Here is a 15446-nt window from a genome sequence, read left to right on the forward strand (position 1 = left end):
ACCCAACCTTACTGCTATCACCACCAGTGTTCAAGATACAAAACGCTGTAACTGAAGAAAATCATAAGTACAGTCTCATGTTCTCGGCTTTACACAGGTTACAGCACTGACAAAGCCTTTCCAGTCTTGTAATAATTGACAAGCGCATCTCAGAGTTTTGAGGATTAGGTGCGATGTGTGTACAGAAAATCCAGGGCCACTCAAATCTTTCGGAAAGATGTGTGTCATTAAAATCCAAAATAAGTGGTTTGGCTTCTCTCTCAGCTCTCAGTCTCCCCTCTCAGCTTCATTACTCCTCTCAGCCCTATAGCCCAGGAGCTCAAGATGAGTGTTTGGCCCCACTCCTGCTTGTATTCATATCTGCTTTGTGGAAAGGAACCGGTACGTGTTTTTCCACTATAACAAAACATACGGCAAGACTAGTGACAAGTATTCTTTTTTCCTGAGGTGTGATGCTCTATTTAAAAACTTTAGATCTCAAACAGTATGTGGGCTACCATTTTACAAGAACGGATGGGCAATATTTATTTGTGCTCAGCCCCTCATAAATGTGACCAGATAGCACACCTTTGTATCATTCAGCAACAGAAGTGATAAATGGTAAAAGTTTAAAGCTTATTTTTGCATTAAATTTCATTGTAACTATTTGAGAAAGAATACAGTAAAACAAATGTACATCAGAACCATTAAATGATGATACAACCATTAAATCATGATATGCAATAAGGGGCGGCTTCTGCGGGACTGGGGAACAGAAAAAAGGCTTTTGACAGGCCCCAGAGAAGCCTAGACTCTGGAGTTAAGAACTGAAAGAAGTTAAGCTGAGCCGAAAACAGATAGGCTGGCCTCAATCAGTAAGTCTCCTCCCAATGCCATTCCAGTGCCACTTCATGTTGTGACTATAAAGCCACAGATGGATTTTATGAAAATCAGTCCTAATACTTTTTAGGATCCCTCCCTCCNTCTCTCTCTCTCTCTCTCTCTCTCTCTCTCTCTCTCTCTCTCTGGCAAATCTTAATTTCTTCTTCCTTCACAACAGGCAAAATAGTTGTGCTCCTACTCCATGCAAGAGCTGGGGGGAGGAGGGAGGGAGGGAGAGGGAGAGAGAGAGAATAAAGCTGTGCCCTGGGGTGGGACTGCAGACTGGCCAGGTGGAGCAGGGTTGGGCCAGTGGTGGACTTGCACATCGGTTCAGCTACCTGGCTTGTGAAACGTAGTTCAGATCTCCAGGGCGGGGTTTGGCAACTTCTGCTCGGCACCCAGGGCGGGAAGGTGCGAGCGTCTCTTTGCTGCTTCCCTCAACAACCCCTCTCCCGCCCTCCCCTCCTCTCCCCAGCCCTCCACTCCCACCCGCCTGCAAACAGGGGAACCGCCGGGAGGGCGCAGCATTCTCTCGCTGGCTCCGAGGGTCCGGGAGACTCGAGCCGGGTGAGGTTCCCGCCTCACCCGCGATGGTGTGAAGGCGGGCGCCCGCCCACGCCCCACGCCCGCCCGCGGGGATGAACGCTCAGTCCGCCCGCTCGCGCGGCGCGGGCACCGGAGAAAGTGGCGGTCAGTGATGGAGCTGCTGCCATGACAACCCCGGCGGTCGCGGCCCGCGCGCGTCAGGGCTGCTCCCCAGAGGAAGGCGGCGCGGAGGCCGGGGGCGGCCGCTGAGAGCGGCGTCCGCGCGTCCCCGCGTCCGGTGCCGCGTCCCCGGAGGAGGCGGGGGCGCGGTACGCCCAGCTCCCGTGCGCCCCGAGCCTGCGCCGGGCGGCGCTCCGCGGGCTGGGAGCGCGGGCCGGGCTGGCCGGCAGTCGCCGCCCGGGCTGCGGTGGAGGACAGCCACGGCGCCGGAGGATCCTCGCGCTGCGCCGGCCGCCGGTCCCCGCGGTGGAACTTTTTACCGCCTTTGGGTTCCAGATTCGAGACTTGGGCTGTTTATAAATATATCTATACATATGTGTGAGCTAATAAAACATTTTCTCCTCTCCTTGAAGCAGCAGCTTTTTATGACATCTCCTTTATGTCAGACACTTGCCTGGCTTCTCCGGGTTATAAACTTTTGATGCCAGACCTCTGCAGAACGTGCCCAACTGAATCTTAAAGTAGCATCTTGAAGAGAGAGGCAGAACAAGAGCAATCTGTGACCTTCATCCCTGCACCTTCCTTCTTCCTCTCCCTTCCAGGCTGCCTCCCTCCTCTCCAGGGGAGCGTCAAGAAAGCTCTTTTTGGATGCAGGAGGGGCATCTGGTTCTGCCAGGTTGGAAAGCTGAGGCAGGATTTGAGGAAGAATCATTAGACTCCGGAGAGCCTGGACTCGTTTCTTCTCCCTCTCTGCTTCTGGCTTACTCCATCCCTTCCTCTCTCCCCACACCACTTCCTGAGACCCGCTCGTGTGTGGGGCGGGGGACAAGGACCGTGCCGCTGCCCGCGCTCTGGGAAGTTGTGGCTGTCGAGGATGGGGGTCTGTGGGTACCTGCTCCTGCCCTGGAAGTGCCTCGTGGTCGTGTCGCTCAGGCTGCTGTTCCTTGTACCCACAGGAGTGCCCGTGCGCAGCGGAGATGCCACCTTCCCCAAAGCTATGGACAACGTGACGGTACGACAGGGGGAGAGCGCCACCCTCAGGTAGGGAGCTGTCTTCAGCGGGGGACTGAGTCCCTCCTAATTGATTATGTGGGTAGGGGCAAGCAAGAGAGAGAACAGAAGGCTTGTGTAGGGGATTGGAGCATGTGACAGGGCCTTTGCTGGCTCTAGAGGTGCCTGCCCCCTTGCATACTGTGGCAGCTGGCACCCCTTCTCCTGGACATGTGTCATTTTCTCCTGTTTCTCTGGTCCAGGATCTTATAAGTGAACACTGAGGTCCATGATCGGGACTCCCTGTAGCTGTGAGTCCGTGACATGGCTAGATTCACTTTTGACTTGGCACCAAGTTGAGAACATGAGAGCCCCAGAATTGGAATCCTAAGGGGTTAGTCTAAGATGGCTGGGTGCCTTGGTGGCTCCCTCACGGACCAGAAGGTATGTGATGAGGCAGGAAAATGCTCGGGATGGGCTGACTTGCCCCTTTCAGAGAGATACCTAAAATTCCAGGCTCTGGAATTGCTAGTGCTGGGCTGTGGCCCTTTACGAGTCTGCTCAAGATGCAACCATCCATGTCAACCCTCTGTGGTGCTCCTGGGGCCCTATTATAAATTATGAGGGCAGTTTTATCTTTGCAGGCTCAGGCCAAGGAGAGGAAACATGTAGCCTTTATGCAACGACATCACTCCTGTGCGAAAAGCACAATAGGAGTGCTTTTTGTTTTACCTTAATGAGTTACAGAGAATCACTTACTCCAGGCAGAGGGGTGGAGATTCTCGGAATATGAACCTTTGGGACTGGACCTGCTGCAGCAGAGACTTTAATAAAAATGCAGCCACCACTTTCCACCAGCTCAGCAGATATCATCTTTTATCCCTTTAATGAGGCAGTTCTGGTCCTAAGAGACAGATTCAGGGACGTCCCAGCTTAACTCAGGCTCACAATGTACACAGGGTGAATGTGTTTGCCCTGTCTATGACTTTGATGGTTCTGGTGAAAAGAAAACATTCTGCCTCAGATTCTGCAGCCAAATACCCTGGCTTCCCCAAGGAATAAAGGAGGGTGGGATGTCCTTTCTGCTCTTCTCTTGGCTCTGCTGTTTGAACTCTCTCTGCATCTAGACAAGCCTCTCCCTGAGGAAGGAAAGAAAGGCGTCTTGGGACACCCACTGTCCTTTCTTAAGCCCAAGGGCTTAGGTTGGAGTCCTGTCACTTTGGGTGGTTCTCAGCTGAATCGTCTTTTGAATGAGAGAACAGGTCCCCCAACCCTGTCTGGTGGTGCTCAGGGGCCCTAGGAGGAAAGAGGAAAAAGAGGATAGAGAGAGAACTACTTCCCTGATAGCAGGAGGGAGACCCTTCTGGCCACGGGGGCATCCCTCAGCCTGTCCCAGAGTACAGTGTGATATGCCTACTTCCATTGCTTCAAAGAAGTTTTGGGAGTCCCCTCCCTGAGAATGACTCGTGAGTTGCACAGTGGACCAGTCAGCTCAAAGACATGAGTAGCACCCAGTCTAGGAGTAGCACCCAGGCTACAATGCACGTTTACCAAGGAAATTCTAGTAAATGTTGGTAGGTGTGAAGGGGTGCTGACGCTAGCGTGTACCTCTCTTTAGCTTCTAATTTCCTGCTAGGTGCAGAGAGGCCCAGCATTTAATAAAGCTTCAGTGCTGAACTTTCCAAGACCCTCTGTCCTCTTTCTGCCCCTAAAAGTTAAAACAGAAACAAAAACTTGTTTTCCAGGATGCAATGAGACCATTCCACCAGTAGAGGGCCAGCTTCAATCTACTTTTTTTAAATTTTATTTTATTTATTTATTTTTTTATTAGCTGCTGGCCTGTTTTCATGATCTTCAATTCTAATGTTTAGCAGCTGGGCTTGGTAATGGGAATGGGAGGGAAAAAAAGGAAAAGCTGAATAGTGGCTTTTTGGGCTTTGTGGAGAGGAAAAAAACCTTGTATGTTCAAGTATGACTGTTATCTGTTACCTGATTGTATGCTTTAGTTTTTGAAAAAGTAAGCACATGCCTTATGTTGATTTTGCCTCTCCTCTTCTGTATAATTTGCCCTGCAATAGAGGAATTCAGCACATGGTCCACATTTTAGTCTCTTTATATCCCTTTTCTTTTACCTCTTATATTCTTCTTTTATTATTTTCTTCCTTCATTTTTATCAGATGCCTCCATTTTATACACTTTTGCCTATTATTCACTCTCCCCACCCTCTCTCTCTCCTTCATCACTTAATTTTTATTATTCCCTGATATTTTAAGGTTCCAATTTCACTTCTAGCACAATGTTTCTTAAAATAATTTAACTATCTCTGAAGACGTCTGGAGGTCCCAATCTCTCCTCTTTTGTTTTCCATGCTCCTTTGCTTTATTGGCTAATTGCTGTGTTCCCATCTCAATGCAAACTGTATTTGTTGGTACCATGCTTCCAGTCTGGAAGTTCATATCCTCAACCCCAGATAAACATGCCATGTTTTATTTTGTATTGTGTTTTTCCTTTTTGAAAAATGTAATTCTTAAGTATAGTCACTCTTTAGTTCTCCTTACAGATATTCCACTGGGAATTTATAGTGTTCTGAATGCCTCAAATATTCAGAATGCTTGAAAAATTTGAACGATTTGAAAAATTTGAATGACCCTTCAGTCACAGGAAGTCTTTTCAAATGTGACTCTCCTGGATCAAAGTATCCCATGCCTGTGTCTAAATATTGAATGAAGTCACATTGGAGACCAAAGACAGAGTAGGAAAAGCAAAGGAACGGAGAGAGATGGGTCCTCCTTTGAACTTCCCAGTGAGAAATTGCTCTGCTTAGAGCAGGGTGATTTCCTTCCTTGGAGGTATCAGTTTTCATGTGATAGGTCTTTGATTGCATTGAGGGATGTTAGGAAATGATGTTCCAAAGACGACACTGAAGTTTTGAACGTGCATGAAACTCATTTTATATAAGTGAGGCAATGTTATCTTCCTCATAACTGCTTCACAGGGTTACTTGAAGAGTGAAAATAATTATTTGAATATTGAGTTATTTTGCCATCTTGGAAGAGAGAGGCTATGAAAAATGAAGGTTGTATTCACTATGGCTAAATTATAGCTTTTATGAATCTGATTTGAATTCATTATTACAAATGGGCCCTCTTGGCCAGAATCGTTTCATTACAATTATCCGCTGTTGGGTTAAAAATGTTCTGTGCCTTTCCATTAGATTAGATATGACAAGTCTCTAGAAGTCCTGTGTCTGAATCAGTGCCCACGTCAGAAAAGGAGCCTATGATACTTAGTGTTGTCAGCTGGTGTCGATGAAGCCATTTCAGTTGCACGGATGATGGCCAGATGTGCTTTCTTCATGGGCCTCAATCTTCTTTAAATTGGCTTTAGTTCCTCACTGGGACCACATCATGAACATTTTGAGGCAGTGCAGTAAAATGAAGGTGGGAGTTGTTGCTCGCAGTACCTGTTCCACCAAATGGGAAAAGTCCCCACTGACATACAGGTTCTTTTTTCACATGTGGCAGGATAATCAGTGTTGCTGATCCAGGCTTGCTGATCTGGGATTATGCTTAATAACTCCTTTCTAAAATATCCCTGCATTTTCATTTGGAGTTCTGAGCTAATCCTTTTGGAACCAAGTATTTGAGGGTCACCTACTGCCAAGGAGGAATCTGAGCAGCAGAATTTTGCCGAAGCAGTGGGGCAGTCAAGTTCCCAATGACAATGTTTCGTTGTCTGCCTGGGTGTTTCTCTGTATTTTGCACTCACGATCAGCTGCTTTTCTTTTTGTGTAAATTAGAAAATTCAGAGTACCACTAGGTTATTCAAAACAAGAACATGGTTTTGCGTTTCAGTGTATAAGATGCCAAAGCTGAATCAGGACTAGGATAAGTCAAAGGCTTGGCTCTTGGCCTGGGAAATTGAAGACACTGAAGCAGAACAGGTCCACAAGGGGCCCCTCCAGTGGTGCTGATGACCTGGCCGCACATTTGCATTATCTGGAATACTTTTCAAAAATTCCACCTCCAGGCTCCCAGCCAATGGAGTAAAAATCTCTGGAGTCAGGCATAGGTGTGGGCATTTAAAAAAATCTCTTTCAGAATTTCTAATGGGGAGGCAGAGTTGAGACCCACTGTTCTAAAGCCCTTTCCTGCCCCAGAGCATCTGAGCAAGGCTGGTCTCCAGCGATCCTAACCCTGTGTGTCTCCTCCATCCCTCCATTCAAAGGCTGCCTTGGCACTCTAGAAAGAGCACTGTGCTCAGGGCCCTGAATACCTGTGTTCGGTTCTCATTTGACCACTAATTAACTACATGATTTTGAGCACTTCAGTTCAATTGTGTACACGTGGGAGAAATCTCTGCCTCGTCTATGCCATCGAGTGAGATGAAGTATAATGGTGTTAACTATAAAACAACATATATGTGCAACTTGTTACTGGTGCTACATGGAGCTCTTCAATAACAACCTCTAATATGATCAGTCTTTTCCAGTTTCATCTGCTCTGCCTTCAGCCCCTTCTACATCCACACACATACACACCTTTAAAAATATACTCCTTTCCTCCCATTTCCACTCAGCATCCTGCTTTCAGTTTGTAGTAAAAAATTACCCTCATCTGAATTCCAGTAATGCTTGCAATAGATCTCTGTTCTAACATATACACACTGTGGACCTGCCACTTAGGTGTGGTTATGGTTTGACTGTGAGCTCCTGATAGTTAGGAACCACGTCTTATGAACTGAGTACAGATACAGTGATAGATGCAAGGATGAAAATACTAAGTACTTGTTGAATGCTTTAATCCGTCTTAACCAGACTCAATCTCTTATAAAGTATTATTACCTCTACAGCAATGAAGCACTTATGTTTAAAGGGTTTCATTCTCTTCACAATATGATGCTGGGACATTCAAGCACAGCAGTTGGTTAGAGATCTTGGAAACCTGAGGGATTCTGCTTAAAGCAGTTGCCAGAGGGGACAGTTGCATGCACCATTGGTTGCAATCTGATGTGAAACTATACAAAAGGCTTCACTACCCCTGAGGGCAAGACACTGAGCTGGGCAGCAGAGTTGAGAGGAATCTTCTTGGCAGCAGCAGAGTGGTATGTTTACAAGTGAGGGTGTCCCTGCAGAGGTCTGCCTTGCTGTAAACAGGAGGAGATGCACATGGCAAGGAGGCAGTAGGGGCAGAGAGGCTGCCCAGCCATTCTGCCCAGGAAGGCGGTATGTCAGGTTGGGGTGTGACTGCAGGATTCAGCAGGCCTGGAAGGGCAGGGCTGGCTACACTCTGACTCTAACATCACCGAGGGGTAGGAATGCGTCTGCCTCCCCCAACACACCTGCCACAAGCCATACACCACAAACCAAAGCAGGGGATGGGAGAAGAAGCTGTAAAGCATTCACAGGGAATATAGTCAATGTTATTGCAATAGCTGTCGACGGTGTCAGAGGGGTAGTAGACTTGGTGGGGTTATCACTTTGTGAAAGGTGTAAATGCCTAATCATTATGTTGTCTTGTACACCTGAAACTAATAAAACAAAACCATCAAACTATATGTCTCCTAGCTTTCGGAATTGCTCTGGCAAACTCCGCAGCTCTTATCTAAGCCCTTTTGTTCATTTTTTTGGCCTTAGTCCTGTTCTGATTTCCCTTCCATTTGCTTCCTGTGTGGCTGGGTCCTAGGGAGGCAGGGAAGACAGCGGCATTGGCAAGTGTAGGGTACCGATCTGATGGGGTCCAGCAGTGAGATACAGAGAGGAGGAGCCAGATAAGTCTTATTTGATCTTCCCGAGGGAGGACTTTTAAAATTACTTATTAACAGGGAGCAGTGTTCACAATCTGGAGATAAGAGGGGATTATGGTTCAAGACATTTTTAGGGCTGGCGGAAATTCTACCGCCTATGAAGCTAGGAACTAAGTGCTTACCTTTCTTGATTATTATTCTTTTTTAAAATCCAGACAAGACAGCACCAGGTTATTTCAAGTTTGCTGATTTGTTGATCATTTTTCCCTGCAGGAAGATGCTTTTGCTGATGTGGGGTTTGGTCGAAGTGAAGAGAAAGTTTGCATGGAGTTGAGTGTTGAGGGAGAGGGTGTCTTCTCAACTCCTTCCCTCCTCCCGGTAAATTACACCTTCCTGGAACGTCTTGTACACTTTTTTGAGAAGTGAAAATTGAAGACGTGCGGTCCCTGCAGCTCAGCACTGACCCTGCCTTGATCTGCGTGTCGTTTTCTTGGTAGAGAAGGTTAGAGAAAGGGAAGTGTTTGAGCCTTGTGTCAGTCTCCTTACAGGACCTTACCAGAGACCCTTTAATGAAATGTGCAAGGGAGGGGGCCCTTTTAAAACAAATAGGCTCTGTTACCGATGGCTTACTATGTGTCAGATGCCAGGCCAATTACTCGTTGTTTCATGTTTTCAGAGTATTCTGACCCCCAAATAACAGCCTAGAGATTAAGGTTTAGAAGAGTTAAGCCACTTGCCTTTGGTCACACGGTTATTATGTATCGGTCTGGATTTGCTCCTGGAAGATACTTTTTTTTTCTCCTTGCCAGTTATATAGTATCCCCCTCCCAGATGTGGAGAACAGAGAAAGTTTCCATACGTTGCAAGAAGAAAAATCTCAAAGCTCCCTCTTTGTTCCCAGGATCTGTATTTGACCAAAGGTTCAGGGCTGCTGCTGTCTACTGTCCTGATTTTAGCAGTCTCCTTTGTTTCCTGGTGCTTAACTCTCCTCACATGCATGTGAGTAAATGCTGCTCTGGCCCCTTTTGGGGCCAGAAAAAAAATCGCATGCTGCAAACAGTGCAAAGAGTGATAGCTGCTGAGGGTTCAGTGTACTTCAAGATAATCATTGGTGCTCTTAGCTTTGAACCTGTCCTAAAGGCTGTCTGTCCTCTCTTGTTACATGACCTCCCACAGTAAAGACAGCATCTCTGAGGACCTTGCAAACCAAGGCAAAGCAAGCAAATAGCTTGTTGACAAGAACACCAAATGGCAGAGCATTTCCAGGAGAACTGTGAGGAAATGAGTGATCACTATGGAAGTATGAGATGAAAAGTAGTTGTTTTTTAATCCTAAAATATATGTCATTTCATAATCCCCTCTCTCCATCCCTATATGAATATTTTAGTTTAAACCACTGAGATTGTGAAAACAGAGACCCACAGACCTTCTACTCACCTTGCTGTGGATTCATAGCCAAGAGGAATCCATGCGACCCCTTTTGGCCTCCTCTTCCCTGGAGATGGTACATTTTGCTTAAATCAAAGAAATGCTGAAGGACTTGACCTAGCTGCCCATAAAAGTGCTGATCAACTAGATGTTTAAAAATTAGTTTTGAATATTAAACATTTTCAGTGGGTCTGAAGATTCATGGTGTCTCGATTAACCAAGTTTCCCTTGTATAATAGGAACAAAGAATGGTTTAAGTGGTTGTTAAATTTTCTGGCTAGACTACAGAAGATAATTTAACTCATAATTACCCAAAATGCTATATACTAGCAATGAAGAATAACAGCAAACAATGTTGTTGTAGAAGTAATTACACAAAAGAGAGAAAAAAATGAATATTATAATTTTCTATTTATCATGAATGCTAAAGAAAAGTAGGCATAATTAGAGGAAGATAATCTGGAAACATTTTCTCAAAGATATTTCTGAATACTTTCTAAAGTTTTAGAGTCTGTATGTTGTTTTTGTTGTGCCAAATTTAATTTTAGGATACATAGCTTTCATTTTATTTGATTCAAGTATACATTTGCTACTTCTTAGATGATTGGGGATTCTTTCATAAATATTAATGAAGAAATGAAGATAAATAAAGGAAATGAAAGACAAAATTGAAAGAAATGAGTAGGAGAGAGATTTTCCTGAGGTGTCAACTAAGAGTTGAAGGAAGACAAAGGAACTAAAGAGATGGGGAAAGTGTGTGCATGTGAGACAAAAGAAATAGCCTAACTGGAATTACTGAAGAGTCAAAGGCAGAAAAAGGAAGGAAGGAAGTGGCGAACAAGATTTATGTCTCACCTGGTGAGTTTTTGGTGTGTGAATGTCTCCATCCCTGACTATCCAGGTCACAGGATCCCACATGCACAGGTGTCCAGGGCCTATTGAAAGTCAAGGTAAAGAGCAATTTAGAGCTCCGATCCTCACTTGGTGCGAGGATCAGGCTCTTTCTGATCCTTGGTTCCTTCTTTTCCCACAGCTGTAAATCCTCCTCTTGTCACTGAGTCCGACTCCAATACTTACTGCTCTATGTTGGAGCTACAGCAAGCCCTAGGTGATGGGGATGACTGCCTTGCCCTGCCAAGACCTGTTTGCCAAGAAACTTGGTCCACCCTTAACCCCACTCCTCCCAGCCTCGTGGTTCATTGACTTCCCCATGCATATTGTTTGCCTGCCCACCTGAATGTCCATTTCGGAGACCACCTCACGTGCAGGCAGCATGTGAGGTCTAGGCCAAGTCACACTTGCTTCTCTGCAACTAAACCATTTATTCTCAGCCATTCTCAGATACATGAATTGCCATATCAGATATTTGTCCACCTTGATGGGGAGTCATTGAAATTGATGCCATCACAACATAGGGTCTGTTGCTTGCTGTTTGGATCTCCCCATGATGGATAAAAAAAGGAGACAGCATCTGTTACATAGGGAATTGTATCAGTCAGGTGTTTTGTTGGAGTGGTCATACTCGCATTGAGGTACTTGTCTATAAGGGGCCCAATGTAAGAGCTATTGATAATAATAGTATTCCACTTTGTACTGTCCTGTGGTTTCTTATGCCATCTCTCCAAATCTTCCTCTTCTCATTGTTGTTTCATGCTTTTATGCCTTTTGTTAAATACAATAATAGCCTCTCTTCATCTGTGTGTCACCAGTGCCTGATACATACCTAATATGCAGTAGGTACTCCAAGTTTGTTGAAAAGATGCATGCTTATCCCTTATCTCTCTCTTTCTCTCTCTCTGTCTCCACCCCCACCACACATACATGCTTATGTACTGTTTTTGTTTTAAAGATTTTTATTGGGGAATTGGGGGGATGGGAACAGTGCTGGGGAATTGGGGGAAGGGGAACAGACAACTTGCTGTCGTTTTGTTCTTCAGTCTAGTTGTGGAGGACGTTGCTTCACTGGCCCAAGTTGGCACCATCATTGTGCTCTTCCCAGGTGAGGCAGATCAATTACTGGCTTTCTGGACGGCCGCTCACTGTGGCTGCTGGCTACACACGGTAGCCCATGGCAACCCACTGCCACAGGGGCTGCAGCCTACGCCATTGCCGGCGACTCACAGCAGCCCAGCTCCAGGTTGAGCTGTTGTTCAGCATCTTAGCTGCAGAGGGCAGTGTCAGTGGCCCTTATATGTGGGATCCGAACTGGGGCCCTCTGGTGTCCCAAGCCAGCTCTTAACCATCACACCACTCGGCCAGTCCCTGTACTGTTTTTTTTAATGAACATATTCTCACCCATTTTGAAGCAAATTGGGTAGTCACTGAAATTACAACTGGAGATTCTGGCATTTGAATCCTAGTTGAGATAATGGCCTTTCCCTAGATAGCTGGTATGTAACTGGTCCTGTGTTCTCCTTCTTATTATAATTGCAGTATTTGTGAATTTCACAATTACTCGTAAAACCAGGAGCTTCTGAGCAGTTGCAAGGAAGCTATCCCTGTCTCTTCCCTTTTTTATCAAGTTTACAAAGTAGAGGATGGCACATTCTGTAAGTATGTCTACAAACTTTCAAGGATGGAAAAGCCAATGTGAGTAACTACTAACATTGCAGAGGACGTCTCAGGATAAAGGGAATTTAGGGACCCATTTCACTGGACAGACACCTGGAATGCAGCTGCTGCTATGAGAAGCTCTCGCTGTGATGTCCCTGAATATGTCTCAGTAGCATGTATCCTGATGCATTGGGAACAGTTTATAGAATATTCTTGATTACGTGGCCCATTTTACATTTGCCTAGTCAATGGATCCTTGTGAAATATGCGATAAAATATAACCCCTATCAAGAGGCTAAGATTTTGCAGTCAAAAAAGCTCACTTCAAATCCTAGCTCTGGTACTTATTGGTGGTATGTAGTTGAACAAGTGACTAAATTTCTGTAAGTCTCAATTTCCTGATTAAAAAAAGCGGGGGCTGTATACCTACTTCACTGGGTTGTTGAGAATGAATGCATGGCATTAAGTTTGTAAGAGCTTATATTAAATTATGACATGTAGAAAGCTCACAGTATACAGTAGCACTGTTTGTTTTAAATATAAGTTATTGAGTTCACAACTTAAACAAGCAGCTTTTATTGACTACCGCTATATGCCAGGCATCCTTCCAGGCAGTGTGGAAACTATAAAGTTGAATTATTCCTAGACACTCCTCTTTAAGCATTCACATCTAGTGACTATATTAGCAGAATAAGGGGCCCAGAGATCAGGAAGTGGGGGAGGGAAGGAGAGAGAGTGAGAAGAAGAGAAGAGGCGGGGAGAACACTTACTTAAAATGTATCATAAATGTTCACTTCGACAAACTTGGACATTTGTAGTCACCCAAGTAACCTCCACTCCACAAGATACAGAACACTTTTATCATCCTTAAAGAATTCCTTTATGACCCCCTCCCTTTTTTATTGTGGTAAAATATACATAACGTACAATTTACTATTTTAGTCATTTTTAAGAGCACAGTTCTGTGGCATTTTAAATACATTCATGTCATATGAAATAATCACCACCAGCCATCTCCAGAACTCTTCATCTTTCCAAACTGAAACTGTCCTCCGTAAACATTGACTTTCCACCCCCACTCCCCCACAGCCTCTGGCAAACGCCATTCTACTATCTGTTTTCCTCCCTCCCTCCCTCGCTCCCTCCCTCTCTCCCTTCCTTCCTTCCTTCCTTCCTTCCTTCCTTCCTTCCTTCCTTCCTTCCTTCCTTCTTTCCTTCCTCCCTCCCTCCCTCCCTCCTTCCTTTCTTCTTCCCTCCCTCCTTTCCTTCCTTCCTTCCTTCCTTCCTTCCTTCCTTCCTTCCTTTCTTCTTCCCTCCCTCCCTTCCTTCCTTCCTCTCTCTGCTGTCTTTTGAGTATTTGATTTTTCTAGTTATTTAGTAGGTTGATAAATAGAGCTCTTTCCTTTGTTTTCCTGATGGTGCTGCTATAATGCACTATTTTGTTTCCACTTATAGTCCCACCTGTACTGCTGGGACTTCTGGGATCTCTGTGGGACAGTGTTGTCTCAGCTGTGGGAAATGCCCTGTATTCCCAGAATATGTGGATGTCCCCTTTACTACCCAGTCACCTCAGTCTCAGGGCACTAACCCAATGGTCAAGGTGGGTAATGGGGCTCCTGGCCTGTGTGTTCCCATTGCTGCTCTCTTGTAATCAGAAGTCACTGGCCCAGCTATGCTTTCTGTTGCCTATACCAAGCTCTGCCATGATGGATGGGAGGGTTTGGCCAGAGAGGGGAAGCCTCCCCATCTACAGTTCCATTTCTTCTAGTGCATTTAACTATGTAGCGAGTGTAGACCACCCAGGCTGAAATGTCGCTTCTGCCCCTTTGCAATCAGCAAAGTGAAGGTTGCATGCAATGCTAGGTGGCCACAGGAAGGTGGGGTTGGGGGAAGGTTCTCACTTCTGTGGCTTTGTCAGCTTGGTGATGGTGGCTGGTGATCTCTGCCACCCTCTGACTGCTCCTCTTTGCCTGATCCTGGGTTCAGCCTCAATGTGTACTGGTCACTCAGGGCAGATTATTGTCTACACCCCTCAGGTTGGCCCAGTGGGGGTTGCACCCTGACCCTTCACATCTGTCAAGTTTTCTGGGACCATGGTGAGTGCCCAACTGCGGTTCTCATGTTTGCCCTTCCCCCACCTGTTAGCCCCTGTTCACGCTGATATACCCACTTTTGGATGTCTCAATATGCAGATCTCTTAGATGTGTTTGTGTGTTGAGCAGGGAATCCTTTGTCGAATTATAGCTTTCCAACTTGTTGTGACTTCACGGGGAGAAACCTGGAGGTTTTCTCATGCCATCATGATGCTGAAGTCGCTCTCTATTTTTTTGATAATATCCATTTTAATGAGTGTGAAGTGGTATCACATTATGGTTTTGATCTACATTTTTCTAGTGATTAATGATGTTGATGTACTTATTGGCCATTTACATATATTCTTTGGATAAATGTCTATTCAAGTTAATTACCCATGTTTTAGTTAGGTTGTTAGTTTTTTCTTGTTGTTCAGTTGTAGGAATTTTTTTATATTCTGGATATTAATCTTTTATTAAATATATGATTTCACATGTTTTCTCTCGTTTGTGGATTGACTTTTCACTCTATTGATAGTTCTTTTGATGCACAAAAGTTTTAAATTTTGAGTATTATTTTTATGTTGTAGCTTATGATTTTGATATCATATCCAAGAAATCACTGCCAAATCCAATGTCACAAAGATTTCCCCTTTTATTTTAAGAGTTTTATAGTTTTAGCTCTTATGTTTAGTTCTTTGATCCATTTGGAGTTAATTTTTGTATATGATATACAACTTCATTTTTGTTTTTGTTTTTGTTTTTGTTTTGTTGCATGTGGGTATGCAGTTTTTCCAGCACCATTTGTTGAAAAGACTATCCTTTCCCCATTGAGTGGTCTTCCCGCCCATGTTGAAAATCATTTGAACAGATATGCAAAGGTTTGTTTCTGGGTTCTCTATTCTATTCCATTGGTCCATATGTCTGTATTTATGATCAGTACCACACTGTTTAAGTTACTGTAGCATTTGTAGTAGGTTTTGAAATCAGGACAAGTTAGACTTTCAACTTTGTGCTTTTTAAAGGTTGTTTTAGCTACTCAGGATCACTTGCCTAGTTCTTGCTATTAGAGATAAATATTAATTTTTTCAT

General features: G+C 44.9%; 1 protein-coding gene across 1 annotated transcript in view; it reads left to right on the forward strand.

Annotated features, from left to right (window-relative positions):
- Positions 1-1758: 1758 nt before the first annotated feature.
- Positions 1759-15446, forward strand: part of LOC109375033 (opioid-binding protein/cell adhesion molecule-like) — a 328363-nt gene continuing 314675 nt past the window's right edge. The window contains exon 1 of the mRNA XM_019630116.1: positions 1759-2607. Within this exon, the coding sequence (XP_019485661.1) occupies positions 2441-2607 (167 nt within the window). The 5' untranslated portion in view covers positions 1759-2440. The remainder of the gene's footprint in view (positions 2608-15446) is intronic.

This window comes from Hipposideros armiger, unplaced genomic scaffold, assembly GCF_001890085.2.
Source record: "Hipposideros armiger isolate ML-2016 unplaced genomic scaffold, ASM189008v1 scaffold_894, whole genome shotgun sequence".
In the NCBI taxonomy this organism is placed as follows: Eukaryota; Metazoa; Chordata; class Mammalia; order Chiroptera; family Hipposideridae; genus Hipposideros; species Hipposideros armiger.